The sequence below is a fragment of the Empidonax traillii genome, unplaced genomic scaffold (assembly GCF_003031625.1).
Source record: "Empidonax traillii isolate 1590-97213 ecotype Southwest subspecies unplaced genomic scaffold, ASM303162v1 scaffold439:size492302, whole genome shotgun sequence".
NCBI classification, from domain to species: domain Eukaryota; kingdom Metazoa; phylum Chordata; class Aves; order Passeriformes; family Tyrannidae; genus Empidonax; species Empidonax traillii.
Genome location: NW_020955632.1, coordinates 367,056 through 388,024, shown reverse-complemented (window position 1 = coordinate 388,024; position 20,969 = coordinate 367,056). Strand labels below are relative to the sequence as shown.

Sequence of the window (20,969 nt, the reverse complement as noted above, 5' to 3'; positions counted from 1 at the left end):
GATCTATTTCCCTGACTTAATTATTCTCATAAACAGCATGCAGAATACCAGCTCTCTTATACTCCAGTCTTCCTCAAAGCACATTTACTAGAAGCGCACTGTTGTCAAACTAAATTCAGTCCAAGACAGAAACTAGAGTAATTACATGTTAGATACTTGACTCTTTACAAATTTCTGTGTTAGGCTGCTCTGAGATACATTCCTGCCCAATCCCTCAGTCTTTAGACAATCAGAGGCTTCGAGTGCCAAAATGATCCCAAAAAGGAAATTTCAAATTGGATGTTTCTTCTTGCAGGTTTCATTTTGAAAGCACTTTAGGAGCATTTCAGTAGCTGGAATAAGCATATTGGCAAAGCCAGGGATGGATTAAACATTGTAGATTTTTGTGTGTGTTTTTCTAATTGCCTAGTAATTCTGCATTCACTTTCACTATCATCATGCAAATACCTGAACACATATATGTCATATCCTCAAAGAATATTATAATCACTGTGTGATTGGGTAGGTAGTGTTTTGGTTTTTTCCCCTCTATCACCTAATCTCTTCCAGGAAATCTTTGTTTACTGAAATATTGGCTGGACAGAAGAAATAGAAATTATTCATATCCTGGGTTAAATATCCATATCCTCAGATGCAGAAGAATCAGGTTCAGATTTCTGGTCCAAATGATTTCCTAGTACTGAGGTTTCATGGCTGCTCCCACTACAATTTTCTGGCTTGGATGACTTACTGATAGGCATTAATTTCTTAATATGTGCTGTACTGGAAGACTGAGTCTACTGTTTTGGCTTTGGCTAGTAATAGCTATTTTAGGCTTTGGAAAACCAGAGATCTCTTTAGGGATTTAGCCATATGCTCCTAGATGTTCGTTCTTAGCTAATTAGGTCTCTAATTAGCTTACAGCAGAGACTACAACTCCACTGCAACAAAACCAAACAGAACTTTACTTACAAAATTGCAGTTTTTTTGTTCCAGTATTGCTCAGAATAGTGATTGCCTCAGTGTCTCCTCTTCAGGGACAGCAAAGATCACTAATGGCTGCTGGTCTGCCAAAATCAGATTTCATGAGTACATTGTTCTAATGGTTATATTGGAATTCTGTTAATAACTGATATTTTTGTTAACATGCATGTTAACATAAGCTTGTTACTGCACTAAAAGTTGAACTATAATCTTTTTTTGCTGTACATGAATTAGTTTAAAAGTTATGACAATTAGTTCTTCAAAGATTAAATAAGTAATAATTCAACAGAAAAATATATTTTTTTTTAGATAAGACAAAATTAATATTTTCCAGTTTTTCTAAATATTTACATAGCAAAAAACAACGCCCATGCAATATTAATAATCTTTGAGATAATCTTAATCAAATTGTATTGCATTAAGATGATTTCCATACAGACAAACTTGTCATTGTTTTCCAAAATGAAAAAAAAAACAACTGGTGAAGCTTCTCACTCTCTATCTCCTATAAAATTAAACCATTGAAAATTTCTGACTGCGGAGTTCAAAGCTTTCAGAGTATTTGTTAGCCCATAGAGATGGGGCTGGTCTCTGGTCTCAAAGATAGCTTTTCTGAGGAGCCCCAGCAGGAGCTTCCTCCTCTATTGCTTCAGAACCAGCTTTTAAATGCCCCTTGATCCCATCTGTACTACAATGCAGCAGCGTCAAGATCCACTTGATCTGGACCTGGACCTTGACTCACAGACTGATTTATTTGCAGGCTTGACCTTAGCAACTGCCTCATCACTGTGGAACTGGTGTTTCACTTCTCCAAGGTTCAGGGACTTGAGAGGCTTAATCATGCTTTACCAAGTGAAAAATGAGCCAAACATGGCTTTTTCTGTGTCCTTTGTTATTAGGTCAACACTCCTTTGAGGAGTGACTCACATTTACCTTCACCTTCTTGTTGGAAGCTGGAATATATTGCCCAGAGAGGTTGTGGAGTCTTCCTCACTGGAGATATTCAACAACTGTTTGAACTCAATCCTGTGCCATGTGCTCTGGGATGCCCCTGCTTAATTAGGGAGGTTGGACCAGATGATCCACCATGGTTCCTTCCAACCTTACCCATTCTGTGCTTCTGTGATTCTGTGCAGCTTCATCAGATACTCATATTCAGCTTTGAAAAGTGAGTCATTAATCAGATACAGAAGTATTTGCTTAAATGCCTGTTGTGCTTACAATGCACCCTCCAGTGGTGAGCACTGCAGTGAGTACTGCAGTAGTTACACAGTACAAGTCCTACAGTTCAGTTTACAGGATTGGCAAAGGCATCCACTCACCTCTTTTGCTTTAGCAAAGAGTTTCTCTGGAATAAGCATATCTAAAACAGAAACTGTCTTGTGCAAGTTGAGCTGAGCTTCTTACTTTCTTAGGTGAGAAAAAAACTTTGCTGCCAAGAAGACAACAGTGAAGTACCTCAGCCTTTTACATGACATGCTATTTTCGCATATGCCTGCCATAAAAGCAAATTGAAAATCTTGAATTGTCTTATCCTTCACCTTAAAACTTTGTCTATCTATAGGAGCAATTTTGCAAAAATGAAATTTCATACTGCTTACCTATGTGTACCGTGGTAGAGTGAATGCATTCTGTTCTGAGATAAGGATGCACATTTCCAGGTACCTGTCAAGTCAGATTTTTTCCATGCATACAATTGGTACTTGCAGGATGTACAGATAATTTACAGGTAAATTAGAAGTCATTCTAGTACTTCCTATAGTTAGTCCTGCTGCATTGTGGCAAAATATGTTGCTTTCTGACACTTGTAAGATACATTTATTGGGAATCACCTCCTACCTTCTAGCATAATGGAAATATTTGCATCTTAGAAGTTCCAGAATGAAGCATAGTAAATATTGTATTTGATATCTATAAATCAGAATAATACCTCCTTAATAAAGCATTCTGACATCTGCTGCTGGAGATGTGGGTGTTATTTTTGAATACCCTATTTGTAATGTAAAACCATGGATTTAATTCTTTCTCTGAGTGATACTATAAAATCCCCTTTTTATCACTGTTCTCTTTCTCTGCTCCAAGGCTTTTTATGATAGTAATCTTCCTTTCATATACCTCCCAATGACAAGCAATGTAGCATTTCAATCCTGCTGATTTTGCTCTCACACTAGTCATTGTCCTGCTTTCTCCATAAGCAGTAAAGAATTAACTACACTGACAAAGTGAAACTGAATCTGCCATAAAGACTTTCAGATGCCTCACTGTACACTTTGCCCAGGATGACCTTTTAAGTAGCAGCATATTTTAATATAAGATTGACACTGTGGCAAAGTTCCTCCCTATGTAAGTCTCGATGTGCAAAAATCTACTAGGAGAAGATTGAATTCCAAATAGTGCATGAAGCAACAATGTCTACGTACAAAATGAATTATTATTGCTCATTGATCTCGAAATAAAAAGACATCAGTATAGAGATTATATCTTCAACTACAAATGGAGAGAATTGTCTCTTACCTACCTACTGAAACAGGTATATTAAATATTATTTTGTCTTTTGTACTGACAGTGTTTATAAGTGTTAGTGATATAAATTACATCATCAAATCTGTTTAGTGAGTTTTATTACTATTTATCTTCCAGAGTAATTGTTATTCTTAAAACTACTTTTATTTCTGTCAATCTTTAAGTATAGATGCCAGGAACTTCACATTTTTGACATTATGTAATGTATTACTACAGACACTGCCTAGCCTTGATAGCATGCATAACAGCTACTATGATACTTTGGACAGGAGTGATTTGAAAATACATACATAGGTTGAATAACAGCTCATCAAAAGCCTCATTCTGATCACTCAAGCATTTCATAAGTCCATTACAATTGATATTCCAGTGATGAAAACTCACTTTCAGACTTACTGAGAATTTGTGACATCAAATGCATGCACCTTCCTCAGACGTATTAACTGTAATGTACTGGGGGAAATAAGTAAAAAGGTCAGCTGAGCTGCTACTACCCATTCAAGAGGCATCCCCAAGTCAGGTAATGCTGATAACCTGGTGGGAGATCTGGATCCTGTATAATGGATGGTGCATGTGCCTGCTGGACACAGTCCACCAGGTATGCCTTGAATCCTGCTCAGAGAGAGGGGTTGTGTGACAAATAGACAAATCATAAATCTTGCAGCATGCTGGCTGTTTTCCAGCTTAATAACTAAGGCCTGTCTGCAACAAGCAGTATAAGGTGCAACTGGACGGTGACTGTATTAACCAGCAGACATGCAGAAAACTTGAGAGTGGAAAGATACATAAGGTTACCTAAGAATGCACTACAAGGACTTATTGAAGGTATTCTTTCAGTGAAAGCAAGTTACTATAAAACTATGAAATTGGGAGCACCAAAATGAAGAAAGATGTTGGCCTCCTAGGAGAGAAGCAGCATAGCTTCAGCAGGAAAACTGAGAAGTGAGGGGGGCAACACTTACAGCTCAGGCATTTAGTACTGCTGTTTAGCCAAACAGTAAAAAAAGCTTATCACACACAGGTCTAAATACACCCTGCACATTCAAATAGCTTGATTTATTCCAGTGAACCCACAAATAGAGCAAAATAACAACCACATGATAATGAATTAGTGAATAACATAATTAGAGAGACTATTTACAACAGCACGTAGTGACAGAACAAGGTGGAGCGGCTTCAAACTGAAAGTAAATTTAGATTGGATATTAGGAAAAAATCTTTACTGTGAGAGTGGTGAGGCAACGGAACATGTTGCCCAGAGAAGCTGTGGATGCCCCATCCCTGGAAGTGTTCAAAGCCAGGTTGAATGGGGCCTTGAGCAACCTGTTCCAGTGGAAGGTATCCCTGCCCATGGCAGAGGGGTTGGAAACAATGATTTTTAACATCTCTTCCAAGCCAAACCATTTTAAGATTCTATGATAACTCAAATATCCAATGCCAAGAAAAACTGGAAATAGTTACATAAACAGTATAGAAAAGCATAATCATTTATCAGTTGGTTTAAAAAAATTTAACCAGTCTGATTTTGTGGGGCATATGAAGAATTAGCACTGAGAGAAGAGGTAAGACAGGATGATGAAGTTGTGTTCAGCTCAAGAGTGTACATTGTATCTTCATAGTAATTGAGCGCTCCATTTCAGTATAAGATAATGAATTATCAAACAGCAGCAATAAAGGAGCACTTTCCATTTAAAAGGTACATTCTTATGACACACAAGGAAGCTCATTAAAGATCCTTCACTAAGATTTTAATCTGTATTTTGAGGAAATAAATGTTTATTCTAATTCTTACAAAAGTACTTGCATTTGAATTTTTAAACTTTGTAATGAATGCTAAGAAGATCACACTTATTTTGCATTACAGCTACAGCCTTGATTGTTAATGAAAATAAGGCACACAGAAGACAATGGCATTGATTTGCTTCTATCTAAGTTTTATTCTGTATCTAAGTCATTTTTATTCTTTGGAAAGGGAAGAACTGGAAGTCTTATGTATAGCGTTTATAAACTATGAATGTAATAATGCAAAATATCTTTTAGAAGACATTTTCTCATGTATTTTTCAGATATTCCCATTAGTGATCCATCTTTCAGAAGTAATGAATCATCATGGATGTCATTTGCACCCTTTTCTATCCGGCATAAGACCCATATCAAGCTACAGTTTCAGACTCTGTCTCCAGATGGTATCCTCTTTTACACTGCACAGCACTTGGGTACTCAGTCAGGTAAGGTTATTCCAGCTTGCTGGTATCATACACCCAGGAACTTTTTTGAAACAGAAAAGCAGTACATTGAAGTGATTCAGGCATTCAGTCTCTGTAACTCATTGTCCCTGGTGACTGAGTTTTATCATAGAATCCTAGAATGTCAAGGGGTTGGAATGGACCTTAAAGATCACCTAGTCCCAACCCTGCTGCCATGTGCAGGGACAGCTCCCACTAGACCAGGTTGCTCAAGGCCTTATCCAACCTGGCTTTGAACACTGCCAGGGTTGGGGCTTCCACAACTTCCCTGGGCAACCTGTTCCAGTGTCTTACCACCCTCACAGTAAAGAATTTCTTCCTAATATCTCACCTAAATTCCCTCTTTCAATTTGTACCCCTTACTCCTTGTGCTATCACCACAGTTCCTGATGGAGGAGTCCCTGTCTGGCTTCCCTGTAGGTCCCTTCACATACTGGTAGGTTGCAATGAGGTCTCCATGCAACCTTCTCTTCTCCAGGCTGAACAGCCCCAACTTTCTCAGTCTTTATTCATAGGGGAGGTGCTCCAGTCCTCTTATCGTCCTTTCTTTGTTGAGGACACCAGAACTGTGCTATACAGTTGTTTTGAAATGTGAATAATCAAGCTCATAAGAAAAAACATGCATGACAAAGTTTTGGATGAGTCCAAAGCCAGCAAATATTTAATGAAGTTATTTAATGGTTCAGGAGATCATTTCCGCCTGAAAAGTAACCATATTTTTAGAAGCTACACTAGGATTCTCACTCTGGGGGGTTGTCCCAGTGTTTTAAAATGACCGAAAATAAAGCAATATAAAAACCGATCAAACAACTTAAGTGAAACTGAACAGACTATGAGAGAGCTAATGAGGCTTCTCAGAACTGTAATTTTGTTGAAAAGCTTGTTGGTGAAGCATGCAAAACATGCAAGTTCTTCATTACCCAGATAGGCAGGAAAAAAAATCTAAATAAAATATTTCTACTCTTTATAGAAGTATTTTAAACTTTACTAAGTTAACATTCCTAAATTTTATGGTAAGAAAACATAATTTGCCAGTATAAATATGTTTTAAAATTTAGTCTTTAAGGTGTACATTTTTAGTAATTACTTTTTAACATAATTAATCTTTATATTGCACTTACATGGTGCCTTGTACCTTTCTAAACAGAAGCATTACATATCATTCATAACATCATCTTAGGGCAAATTTTCTACTTGTATTAAGGAGTATGTTATGCAAAAATCGGGCTTTGCATGAAAAAAATACTTAACTATTGATCACATATTTTTACATTCCTTTGCTTAAAGCCTAAAAACTCTTGAGATACTTCAATAAATGTACTCAGCCACAAATGCATATAAACTCACATATGTCTACTGTACCACCATCTTACTCTGTACACAGATGTTTTATCAGGCTGATAATGCATTATACACTGCTGGCACCTCCTGTTTTCCACATTCTAATTGCAATTATATACAGAGACGCAGCTTAAAAAAAAAAAATAATATATGAAGCGCCTGTTATACAAATACATGTACTAGCAATGAGTTCTGTCTTCTACAATGAATCTTTTAAAATTCCATCACTTACAGGCCAAATTCTGAGCTACTCAGTGAACAATTCTCTCCTGCATAAACTAAGGCATACATGGGCCATGAAAAATAGAATCGTAAAAAAGGATCTCTCAAAAGAATAGCCAGAGGTCATGAAAGTAGCCAGCATATAATGAAATTAGTATCCTTTTGGAAGCATCAGAGTGCTAAGTCTGTTTAACTTAGGCCAGAAGTAGTTTATCACAAGCATGCCCTCATTCTTTTGCCATTCATGAATGTTTAGTTTGCATAGGAAGGAAAGTTTTCTTTCAATCACTTTCTAGAATAATATTAATTCCATTTCAAAATAAAAAAAAAATCCTATATAGAATAATTTTTTTACAAATTTCCTACTTCCATTTTCACTGTCCTGATGTTTTGAAACATTTAGGAAAAGTTAATCGGCTAGCTCTTTATATTTACCTTCGTGTAATCCTGTCAAATCCAGACAGAATTAGATTGATGAAAGACTCAGAAGTATTCTTAGCAGCCAGCAGATAAGAGTAAACTTTCTGGGGAGGGATTAGTTTAGAAAGCACTTTTAAAAAGCCTTTTTTTTCCTCACAGTTATGTAAGATTTAATAAATTGATTGCCAAAATCACAGGATTTTGTTTCTAAACATTCCTTTTTTAATAGGAAATAATTAGAACATTTTTTCCTCACTAGGCAATGTTGTTTTGGTGGGAGTTTCTTGTGGTGTTTTTTTTGGTTTTGTTTTTTTTTTTTTTTTTAAGATATCGCCTCTGACTATGCAGCTAATTTAGCCAAGATATTGGCTTGGCTTGTCACCTATGTAAACATTAAACTGGGATTTTCCTTCAGGGGCAGACCCTACCAAATAATCCTCCCATCATTAAAAATAAAATCAGATCTTTAATAGGTGAAGAAATAAACATGAGACTTCTGTTGAAACATTTCCTTCTGGCTTTGCTCATTTCAGAAAACATCACAGAACTTTTTAGAAAGGGGGGGTAGGTGGCTGTCTCCATATTCGGAAGTGGATCTGCTGGTTCCAGCCTCTATTCCTCTAACTAAGTCTTTACTTCAGTACACACACTGAAACATCTGGCAAATGGGAGTAAAATGAAAAACATCTTATGAACCTGTTAGCAGAATTTCCTATTGTTCTGTCAGTCACCCATTTTGTTTCTTTGTCAGCTCTTTCTGAATGTGTATCATGACTTTAAGTCTGGTAGTACTGATTTCTGCAACTCTTAAGAAAATAATTTCCAAAGTTTGGCAAAATTTATGTGGATATCTAAAATAACAATAAGCTGGGAAAATAGCCCAACCCAACAAGTGAGTTGTGTATGTATATTTTAGTTCAGAAACTTGCAGATAGAATGACAAGGGGACTTTTTTCCCTCTTCGATTACTTGTCCTATGCACTGCTTCTGGGAAAGGTCTCTGCAAACATTACAGCATTCATATGGAGTCCAGCACAGTGACAGTAGAAGGCCACCCACTTCACATTTTCTCAAGGGCAGTGTATTCTATTTCTATCAATGAAAGCTTGAGACTCTTAATGATTAAACAGACTTTAGTTCAGACAGGGCTTACTTGATGCCCATCAAGTGTTGGAATGATGTATATTCAACCCGTTTACAAAGCAAACACTCTATATACTTGCTTTTTCATTGATTCATAGAATTACTGAAGATTTACATTTGTTTGCAGAGGTGAAATATGCTGTAGACTGCCTGCATTATTCCAGAGCTCAGGCCAGAGTGATGGAAAGGGTGACCTCTCACCGATGACAAAGAACAATTATGCTGGGTGACTAAGAATGAAGTCAGGTTAATAAAAAGAGTGGAATGACTCATGCTAAATTTAATACTCAACATTTGCAAAAGCAGTTCTCCGTCTCTCTTTAACCAGATTATGTTACCTACCTGGTTTGAAAAACCTCAGAACTTCTATTCCTGATATTTAAGGCATTTCAGTTTATAAAACTGCAACATGAAAATAAGAGAAAGCTAGTAGAGGTGTGTGATGTCTGTGTGGTTTTATAAAACATTGTTTATCGCAAAAAATGAATTATGGAACTGGACTAAAATCTTTTGGAAATATTCAAAATTTCTAGAATACCCACAAGGCAGGAGTGTTGTTTTCCTAACCAGAAAAAAACTGATTATCCACCTACTTTGAAAACAGGACCTGAAGAGTTGTTAAGTCTTCTCTCTGAGCAGCCATGTTTCCTTAGCTGACAGGGACGTAATTTCTGCTTTGTTACTAATTTTGGGATCATTTGTATGGATTAAATTAGCAGCATAGGAAGCCAAACTGCCAGGCAGAACAGACATCCCCACTGTCCTGAAATCTTTTCCATAGGAAATGTTGTTGTTCCCCATTTGCCACTAGCAAGCAAACCAAAAGAGGTTAGCAAATGGAAGTTCCTCAAGGAAAGTGGCTCCTTCTAGCTGTCAGGGCAACATTCATGATTAAAGGAAGCAGAAAAAGTTTCTCCATCAAGGAGACATGTGTTTTCAAAAGGTGAGACTGAATTGTCTAACCTACAAATAGGTAACTACCCACCCCTTGTAGATGCATGAGCACCACTGTCTACAGGGTTGCTCTAAATCCTAGCTCTGGGATGGTGCTCCAAGTTGAAGCTAGAATCTACCTATTGTCAAAGTGACTTTTTACATGGTTTGAGAAATTTACAGGCTTGACTTGACACCTGTTTTCAGTCTTGCATTAGCTGTGAGATGGGGTTCCATACATGGAGTAGAATAATTTGTAATAACCCATGAAAGCATATCCATGAGTAGCTCCTGTAAGTGTGTATTAGGGGCACTGGCTATGGTCATCCCTAGATAAAAGATTAAGTTACAATAGGCTGCTATAACCTGTCAGCTGACTGATATCTAACTGTACATCTGCACTTAGATCAGGGCAAAGACAAGGTTAAGGTTAATAAACCTAAAGGAAGACAGGAAAAGATATTAAACTGAGGACAACACACTTCAACCATGTTGACATATTACAGGCTGGGAACTAGCAGCAGAGGCTGCAGAAGGGTGGGAATAAGGCTCATCTCTTCTCTGTCCTTCATTCCCTTGTTCTATACATTTATAGCCCTCCTGATTCCTCCTTGCTTTCTCTCCTTGGCCCTGCACCTTATTGTGGCTACTGGAAATGCTCAGGAGACCAGTTCTGAAGGACAGCTACTGGTCAGTTAGGTCATGTGGACACCACAGTGCATCACCTTCCTTGGCCGCAGTGTAGCCATTCAGCTGGAGGCTGACATGGCTATTTCAGACCCTTGTATACAAGAAAAATTCTGGCCCTGGAAGAATACATAAGAGATCACAGTGTATGAAGACATGGTTCAGGTCCATGGAAAATCATACACTAGAGCAGGATGAGAAGAAAACTGTGAAGAACAGAATGATTAAAAAAAGAACAAAAGCAATATGAACTCAGCTCAGCAAAGCAGGAAAGAGCAGTGACCAAAGATATATTTTGAACCTTTGATGGCTACAGGGATGCATTATACCAAAAAGAGGAAATAATACTGCTGGAGACACAAGTGCTTTATTATGGTGGCTTAACAAGGTCAGTTTAGAGTGAAGATGAGCACACTGAAACCTACAGTAAGAGGTTTCATTAACTGGGAATGATTCCTGTGGAAGTTACTGCTTATGAGAATATACGGCTCTGTTAGCTCTGAACAGTGCCAATGATCAGTAAAAGTTTCTGAAAAAGATGGTGGAAGAGCTGGGGAAATGCTACCCGATACCACAGTGAGAGAAACTGACATTCTGGCTTTGGGCTAGAGGTCAGAAATGTGAGGTTAAAACCAACAGAAGGCACAGACTGAAGCCAGCAAACATACATAAAGAGATTCCATCTCTGGGCTATGAAATGGCTAAAGGGATCAAGACTACACATTCTTTAACCAAGAAACCATAGCCTGGGGCTCTTGAGATACCTACCCTGCTGAAGCACTGAACTCATCAAAACCTCTGTCCCCAGCACAGCATAGAGGCTTCTGTTCAGTAACACAAGATGAGACAAAGGACAAGCAACATGCCTTAAAGGAATCTAAACCTTCAGTATTCCAGGAATTAATCAGTTTATGCATTTCCAAGTGTACAATATTTTGACAAATCATGATGTAGATGAGTTTCCTATGGTAATATAAAAACATGGAGAGTTGATACTGCTTGAGCATAATCCTCTCTCAGAATGGGGATGCATAGACACACCTGAATGTCTAGATAAATTCAGAACATGAAACGCCATGTCACCATTTGTAACTTAAAACTTGACTGTGTGACTGTAACCATTTTGCTTAGAGACTTACATACTTATTCATAGTAGTAGCATGTCTGGGTAGAAGAGACTGAACATTGCCAAAGAGGTGGTTCAGAAACTTTTCCTGATGCTCCTTTCTTACCCTAGGGCTGAGGTCCTGATAAAAGAATATCCAAGCAGGTTATTTACATTGCTGAAGCAAAGAGAGATGAGTGCATTCAAGCCATGCACTGAAAAATTAAGCAAGCTTAAAGCCACACCACTAAGCAGAAGAAACCACAAGTGAAAAGAATTGTATTTTCTGAAAAAAAACCCCATAACCAAACAAGGTAATCGAAAAGAACACTTAACACAGAGAAGTAAAAGAGATCATCACAACCAGAACTAGCAAGGAAGTGCTCTGCCATCACTGGAGTTGAAAGAATGAAGACCTTTCCTCTTCCCATGGGTGGCTGGGGCAGGGAGGGTGAGACACAAAGCAGGTGCTCTATAGCCACTAATACAACTGCAACATCTCCACCCTGCCTGAATGGGAACCTGAACAATTCCTGAAAATGGTGGTACAATTTTAGCAACTTTCACAAGCCTCCACTAAATTAAGCCATTCATTTTTAACTTTACTAAAAGCAATGTGATTCAAGGATCAGAAATACTCAAAAATTAAACACCCATGAAAGCAAAGTTCATCATTCTACTAACAGATTCACCCTTAAAAATGTTGAATCTTTAGGAAATTGGATTGGTAACTATTAGAAAAGCTTACATTTAAGTTTAACAAACTTGTTTACCAGTTTAACTGATAACAACCACCTGATGCCTATTATTTTCAAAAGTAATATAAAAAATGCACAGGCAAATATCAAAAAGTTTGAAAACACAGCTTTCAATAGCATACTATACTGCTGTCCTCTTCTCCCTCGCTGTCATTTACCCCATCAGACTGTATTGCTGCTCTTACTTGCCTTCTAGCTTCCATTTCCTAACCTTTCCCAGCTTTTCTTCTTCACATTTTTAAGTACAGTTCAAAGTGGTACTCTCTCTCTTTTTATATTGCCTGTAAGGCCAGAAACACTGACAGAATAAGAAAACTCTTTCCTAATACTTCCTGTCATGGAAGCTTCCAGAAGAACAATTAAATAAAAAGCTTATCTGTTCCTACAGCTGTCATAATATTAAACCCAATATTAGACCTGTTGTGAAAGGGAGCTTCAGGTAAAACAGAGTACACCTGCTGCCAACTCACCTTCAGTGCACTGAACTAACAAATCCATCAAGTCTCTATTCAGCATATGAAAATTGAGAGTATTTCTGGTTTTGTAACTTGGCCAAAACTTGATTCTTTTCTATGGGAAAACCAAAAGCTCACATTTCCAGGATGCCAAAGTGATCCTGTTTCCTCCTACCTCAGTCACCTGGTTTCTGCACAAAAGCAGAGCTTTGCAGAAGGTTGGGCATTTTACCTTGAAGCAAACATGAGCTCAGTTTACAATAATTAAAAAAAAAAAAAGAGGGTCAAGTGCATGTCATCAGAGAACATTTCTCTTTATGTGATTTAGATACAATGATGATGGTACAAGGAAGTGCAGGCAATAAAGTATCAAGACTACTAATATCCTGTTCTTCAGTGCACCACCTCTAGAAATTAAAACTCTTTTATACTGTTTTTTACAGGTGACTTCCTATGTATATCATTAGTAAACGGATTTATGCAGTTACGCTACAATCTCGGAGACAAGACAGTCATCCTACAGGCCCTTCAGAAGGTCCGTGCGAATGGAAATACATGGCACTTACTCAAAGCAGGAAGAGCTGGCAATGAAGGCTACCTGGACCTGGATGGTATCAACGTTACTCAAAAAGCTAGTCTTGGAATGAATGTACTAGACACACACACAGATTTTTTTGTTGGAGGGGTGTCCTCCTTAAACCTTGTTAATTCAATGGCAATAGAAAATGAACCCATAGGTTTCACTGGTTGCATTCGAGAAATTGTTATAAATAATAGGGAACTGAAGCTTACTGCGACTGATCCCAAAGGTGGAGCCAATGTTGGTGACTGCGATGGAACAATTTGTGGGTACTCAGTGTGCAAAAATAGTGGAACATGTCAAGTTGAAAACTCAGGGTTTTCTTGTTCTTGCCCACCAGAGTGGACAGGAACCACATGTGAACAATCTGTTCACTGTTCACAAAACATGTGTGGGTCTCAAGGGCTCTGTATTCCTCAACCTTCATTTTCATACACCTGTGTATGTGCACTAGGCTGGTCAGGCAAGTACTGCGATAGCAAAATAAAATTTTATATAGCAAAGTTTGTCGGCAACTCCTACATTAAATACACAGATTCTTATTATGGAAAAAGAGACCTCCAGTACAGCCGCATTTCTTTAAATTTCACTACCAATCAAACTGAAGGCTTAATAGCATGGATGGGCAAAAGTGAAGATGAAGATAATGACTTCCTTGCCATCGGTATTGCCAATGGAACATTAAAAGTTGTCGTCAATCTTGGAGAAAGAATCTCTGTTCCTCTAATGCATAGAAAATACTTCACCTGTTGTGACGAAAAATGGCATTTTGTTACTGTAGCTCAAAACCAAACATGTATTAAGGTATACCTTGATGAGGAGCTAATTCTTTTTGAAGACATTGATCCACAAAGAAAATACACTGCTTTAAACTATGGTGGCATTTGCTATTTTGGTGGGTTTGAAATCGGCAGGAAAGTCAATGTAGTCACTACAGGGCTTTTTCAGAAGGAATTCATTGGTAAAATTAAAGATGTTGTGCTCTTCCAAGATTCCAAAAAGCTTCAGCTAATGAATGCAGAAGGGTACAATGTTTATGACGGAAATTCTGGAAATTAATTGAAAAAATGTTCAAGACTCTGTAAAAGTGATAAACTTTCTTTTCCTCCTTTTTCTTGTGTTAGTTGGCAGTGTAATACTCAGAAACCAACAAAAGAAAATTTTCATTAAGAAAAGTAATTAAGGACAATTTTATGTTGAGTATTAATAGATACAAAACATATATTTTACTCTTAAAATTACTTATTTGTACTCTTTAGTATTTACTTATTAAAATAATGAGAAAGTCTGCAGGATTTTTTTCTTTATTGTGCTGGAAATAGTTTCATAAACAAATAGATAGTAATTAGCTTACAAAGCCAACCATCATTCAACTGTTGTTTGTTGCTTTATGAGAACAACTGTTAACCTGTTTCTCCAACTTTTAAATTCTATTAATGTTTCCCTTATAATTTTATAATATTAAGGTCAAGTGTAAAAACTGAAGAAAAGGTGTGCAAAAGTACATGTTTATTGTAAGGAGAATTTTTAAAATCTTAACAGCTGTAATTAAGTGTTAAGCCCACAGAGATCCTAATAAGGTTCTTCCTCCCTTCTGAGTCTCTATCCATCCTGTATGCATTTATGTAAAAGGGTTGAACTTAGCATGAACACAGGCTTAAAATGTTACACTTAAAGAATGATACCAAGAGCAGAAAAGGTATTTCACTTAAGAAAGATAAAAGAGGCCTGCTGGTTTTCTCCAGCAGAGGTCTCCCCCTATATGGCTACATAAAAACTTTTTGCTTTAAGAGTTCAGAACCGGAATGTGGCATTCTGTCTACAAGTAACTTCTATTCCTAAAAGCTTATAAATCAAAAAATCCAAGAACTGTTTTAGCTATACCTTTCTGGCTTATATGCCCCTAAATAAGATTTCAAAATTTTACTAGACAAAGGTTTTGGTCATAATAAACTGATTTTCCCTGACTATATCTTTCACTAACTTATAATTTCAAAAGTAAATAGAGCTCTTCATCTATAAATGCAAAAATTCAATTCCTTCTGAAAAAGTTCAGTTATATTCTACTTCAGGAAGCAACAACAAAAAAAAATCCAGTTCTATTTTAATGTGTTCAAACCAATGATTTATCTACATCTACATTTTTCATTTGACTGCTGGCTTACTATATAAATAAAATGCTTACATAAAAATAACAGTGATTGATTACTATTTTCTTCTTTTTTTAGTTTTCTCTAGCTCAAAAGCACATAATAAACCACCACCTCCTTGCATGGGAATTCTCTGAATACAAGTCTTCAGAATGCAGAAACAGGTCAGAAACAAGTAACCGTTCTGAGGCAGGGGGGAGGGAGGTGAGGGTAGCGTGTTTATCTTTCTGTAAGATGTGGAGCAGAGACAATAAGCACCTAAAACTAGGTGACACGCACTTGTCTTCATATAACCATACTTAGTGTGTGGCAGTGAATGCACTGCCAAGTCAAGTTAACAGGTGACTTGAAGATTACTGCTGTACACTTCGGTTATGGAACTACCCCCAAGATGTTTTATTAAGCATCTGCAAACTTCTTTTTGAGGTTCTTTCTATCTTCTGCTGCTGCTCTGAGGCCCCAAGTGATCAGCCTGATGCAGCAGAGCTTCCTCGCCTCTTCCCAACAGGCAGCTCACAAAGCCCAATTAGCATTTGAGTCGTCCCCAGATTCTTCTCTTCCAGTTTCTCTAAGTAGGGCCTTTTATTGCCATGTGATGCTGGAGAGGGGAGCATATTTAGCATTTGTCCTGTTCTCTCTAGGGCTCCTGGGGTACTGCCAGTTCCTCAGCAGGGCACACTGCCCTTTGTGATCTGAGCAGTGATTCAAGGTAATACAAGGAACAAGTAATCAAAGCACTTCCAGCTAACACAAGTGTTGGAAGGAGAGTGACTAAAGGCAATGGAGAAGATAAAATCCTTTATTCCTGTAGTAACAGGATTTATTGCCATTACACTAACTCAGATCCTAGGAACACGTCCTGCAGACTGTTGCTTTGTGTTAATTTAAACACTTAACAAAACTCTCCCTCAAGAGCTGTTTTACTGCAGCTCTCTTTAGGTTCTACATACATGAGGCAGGTAGCAAAGCACTTAGCAAACTTGCAAAATATTTACATATTCTTTCCAAACAAATTATTTCTGATAATTCTGACAAACAGCATTCCCATCCTTTTCGTCCAGGCAATTGCAATTTTCATTGCTCCCAGTTTATTTTCAAAGCACAGATGGATGCGCATGTGAGAGGCAGATCTTCAGTGGACTGGCAGTAGAGTACTTTTGAACAGGTCAAAAGAAAATCTTCACGTGGAGAGCTGCCAATTTAAAACTTCCTTCCAAAACAAGAACAACGCTTAGATAAAGTTGTGTGCCTACAGAACTCTAATGTAATTATTTAAAAAACACAACACATGCATAATACTACCAGATATATCAATGGCACTACTGCTATACAGACTATGGAACTGATTTGGAAAAGACTAATTTAATTTATCATGCTATAAAAATGTTTAAATATTGCTTTTAGTTAATAACAAATTGAAGATTTTTTTTTAAATTAGTCTTCTCAACTATGAGCGTAAGAAACATCACTCAATAAAAGTCTACCACCCCCTTTATTCTGTGCAAGATTTTTAATTTTGATCAATTTGATCATGAAGCTACCTGCAAGGTGTCCAAGTAAAATTTTACTTTAAAATATATTCATAATTAAAACTAACAATTAGGGTTTGTTAAACTGGGAAGACCTTTCTGGAGAGAAGAGGCTTTTCTACAACTACATGCCAAATGTTATGTCAGCAGCATAGTAAGGTCGAGTACTCAAATTTAAAAATAAAATGCTGAAAAACAGAACAATAAGTCTCAATTTTTCTTTATATGGTGGAATATTTTTGTTGTTTCTGACAGATTCAACAAGATGCCCAGTGTATTTTAAGAAGTGTAAGAGTAGGTGACTTGAGTTGGTTTTCATGTTTGCATTGTCTGGCATCAGTGGATGGTAATCATTATAAAATATCAATTTACTGGAAGTCCCAAAGGTATAAACACTCTTCTGCCCCCTCCCCCCATATGTTCTCCAAAACTCAAAACAAACTGAGCCATGAAGTGTACAACAAACGTGGCATTATGTGATTCAGATTTCCATATTCATTTAGCCTACAGTTTCACACCTATGAAATCAAACACACACAGTATGTGAGAAAGTTTTATCATTTTAGAATCAAAATATCCCTTAAAATATTTACATTTTACAGTAAAAAGGATAGCAAAACACAAAGTAATGTACAAGCTTAGGTATTCAAGTTTTTGAAGCATGGAAAATGGTGGGAGAAATGAATTTACTACTACAAATCATATTTTCAAGAATTTAGGTTAAAAATGCTTTCTTATTAAAACAAGTGCAGTTTAAAGCAGTAACATTTGAGCAGCTCAGCCTTCCAATTTCTGGTCACAAACTGCTTCAGATGCTTAGGAAATATTTGAAAACTAATGAAATACACTTGAATTTTTTTATTGTACGACTGAATAATTTAAAAAAACTCCAAACTCTTCACACCACCGAGCATATTATGTTTTGTTGTAATGGGTGGATTCTTTGCTACAGTCTTTAAAAACAGTGCAATTTAAAAAGAAGGTTATTGTATGAAAATCACCTTTAAAATTATCAGAGCATCTTAAAACAGAAGAGAGCACAAATTACCAAAGGCAGCAACTATATTGCAGACTTGACTAAAGCCAACTTCCTCAACTAACAAAATTTGTAAGCCTTTATTGCATATTAATAAAAGAAATCTTTAAAATTTTGAATATACAGCAATGTAAAATTTTTAAACATATTAAACTCCTACTTCTAGCAATAGTTGGTATAATGAAAAAAAAAGGATGAGTATTGGTACATCGACTGGTACCAAAACACAGACTTGTTTCTGCAAAACACCAACATGGAATAAAAAAGATGGCACAATCCTAGCAGGCTCTTTTTTTCTCTTTTTTTTTATACAAAGTTTTACGATATTACTCTAACAGTTTATTTAAATAGGATTTTAAAAGACTGCCTGCATCTTTTTACCTTTTGCTTTTAGTTCTGTCAGTGTGGTCCCTATGTCTCTCTCTGTTCTTTTCACTTTCTCGTTCTCTATGCTTCTCTTTGCTTTTCTCCCTCTCCTTATCTTTTTCATGAGCCTGTTCTTCACTTTTAGGCTTCTCTGCCTTTTTTTCTGGATTCCTAGTCTCTCTGGGGCTTTTTCCATCAGCAGCCCTATCACTGTGTGGAGATCGCGCTCTTTCTTTGTCTCTCTGTCCTTCCTCTCTACTCTTCCTCTCCCTCTCTTTTTCCTGGTTTCTATCTCTGCGTCTGTTTCTCTCAGAATCTTGCTCCCAGTATTTTTCGTTGCTCCACTCTTTTTCATGTCTCTCTTTTTTTTGGTGATGGGTTTCACTGTAAAGTCTTTGTCGATCATTTTTTCCTCTATTGAACCCTCTCTCCAAATGCTGTTCTTCTCTGCCCCAAGGATCGCTGTGGCGTCTTTCTGGTCTCCTACTGTCTTTAGTCTGAAAAAAATTTTCTGGTCCCAAAAATCTTGATTGCTTGTGAGCCACTGGTAGCCCTTGTGCAATGGGTCCAGCATAATGTGGTGGCTGACCTGATAAATGAGCTACTGGTGGCCATGGCATCATTGGATTTTGAGGAAAACCAAAGCCAGGAGGAGGAAGAAGTGGAGGTGGTAAATGAGGAGGAAATCCAAACATAGGGTTGTTTTGCTGAGGAAAGTTATGAGGTGTGGGAGCCTGAAACTGAAATCCAGGTGGATTAGGTTTAGGATGCTGAAAATTCTGCTGTGGAGGTCCAACAGATGAGAAGCTGCCACTAGTAACAGGGCTTGGGACTTTGGAAATAAATTCAGAACGAGAAGAATTTTCAGTTTCAAAATGAGATGAAGTTGCTGCTGGTCCTCTTCTAAATGAGTTCACTGTTTCAATGTTTTGCATCAGTGCATCTTCCTGTGAGTGTTTGTTATCTTCTGCTTGTGATCCAACTGTGCTATCTGCTTTAGCTGCTGCTGAACTGAACTGCGCCTCACTGGATTGAAGATCACTTTGAGAGAGGTTTAAGCCCACTTCTCCAGAAGACTGTTTATTCTCTGGTTCTATTTGATCATTTCCTGAAGGATTCTGTCGGTCCTCACTTCTGCTAACATCTCCATCCTTGTTTTCTGAAGTATTAGTCTGCTGGCTTCGTCCAGCTGCCTGTCGTGGGTCTCTTTTAAGATTAATAAATGGAGGTGATTTAGAGGTACTAGCAGTGGTACCTTCAGTAGAACCTACACTAACATTGTTCTCACTGGGTTTTTTCCCTGCATTTGATGAAGAAGAAATGCTGGAATTTGTGCTCTTTTTAACTTCTTGGGAAACACTATCTTTGTCTGGTACCTGCCACTTTGGGTCATTTTCTTTACTTTCTTCAGTTTCTTTATTCTGTGACTGAGCAGACAAATTTGCTAAAAATGCTTCTGTGGAGACATCTGGAGGTTTTCCCTTAAGACTCAAGCCTATCAAAGAACCAGCACTTTTTGCAGAACTTGAGGTCCCTGCAGCTGCTGTATCCACAGTTACAGCAGTGTTAGTGGATTCTTGAACATCATCCAAACCAGTCTTTGCTTCACCAACTTCAGTAGTTATATTAGCAACATCCACGTTTTCTTCTTTTAATGTTGCCTGTTCATTTAATAATGGTATCTCTTCACTAGGACCTGCTTCTGACTTGCTGTGTTCATATACCTGCCCTGTTGTACCCAACAGACTTTGAAGGATATCATCTACTGGCAGTGGTTTATTTGCTAGTTCCAGAGTAGAAGGCTGATTTTCCCATCCAACCAGGACTCCAGGAAGAAACCTGAGAGGCTTCGGTGGTTCATGTTTGGTGCTTTCCACTAATGGTTCAACAACTGCTGGAACATCTTCTATATTAGACTGCTGAAGTTTATTTCTCTGCTTGTGCAGCACAGTTGTGAAGGAATTGAAAAAATTATTTTCCTCTTCTTCTAGTGCCAGCTCGTGATGAGAGACTTCAGGTTTGCTTGGCTTGCTTTTCTTCTCTGGTGGCAAGCTACTCAAGGTACTTTCAGCAGCTTCATCTGCAAAACTGCTAGTAACACTTGAAACAGCAGTAATCTGTCTCTTCATTTTCTGGCGAATTATCAATCCCAGTAATAAATTTGGTCGATGTATTTCAATCCCTGTACAAAATTGTAAAAGCAATTTATCATCTCTTCATATTTTGTTAAACGCAATCATTTCAACAGAAATAACCCCCATACTCTTACAATATATACAGAAAGTAATTTTTTGAAATTTGAAATTTCCATTGTTAAACATAACAAACAATACTTAAAATAATAAAAATGCATTTCCAGCATTAAAATTACTAGTTCAAATATTGCAAATTGTTTTAAGTACCATACTGCCTGCTATATCTTCCAAATAGAGAATACGAGACAGTTATATGGGATATCTAGTCTCATCAGCGATGCACAGAAGCTAAACACTGTATTTGTCTAACACGGCTA

At 37.4% G+C, this 20,969-nt stretch overlaps 2 protein-coding genes across 6 annotated transcripts in view; one reads left to right on the top strand and one right to left on the bottom strand.

Annotated features, from left to right (window-relative positions):
* The window catches only part of LOC114062842 (protein eyes shut homolog), a 109,612-nt gene extending 94,757 nt beyond the window's left edge, over nt 1–14,855 (top strand). The window contains exons 9-10 of the mRNA XM_027894711.1: nt 5,553–5,714; nt 13,240–14,855. Coding sequence (XP_027750512.1) covers nt 5,553–5,714; nt 13,240–14,435 — 1,358 coding nt within the window. The 3' untranslated portion in view covers nt 14,436–14,855. The remainder of the gene's footprint in view (nt 1–5,552; nt 5,715–13,239) is intronic.
* Nucleotides 14,856–17,259: 2,404 nt separating this feature from the next.
* The window catches only part of PHF3 (PHD finger protein 3), a 49,657-nt gene continuing 45,947 nt past the window's right edge, over nt 17,260–20,969 (bottom strand). For all 5 annotated transcript variants that reach the window (XM_027894712.1, XM_027894717.1, XM_027894714.1 and 2 more), the window contains one exon: nt 17,260–20,639. In XM_027894712.1, coding sequence (XP_027750513.1) covers nt 18,469–20,639 — 2,171 coding nt within the window. In that variant the 3' untranslated portion in view covers nt 17,260–18,468. The remainder of the gene's footprint in view (nt 20,640–20,969) is intronic.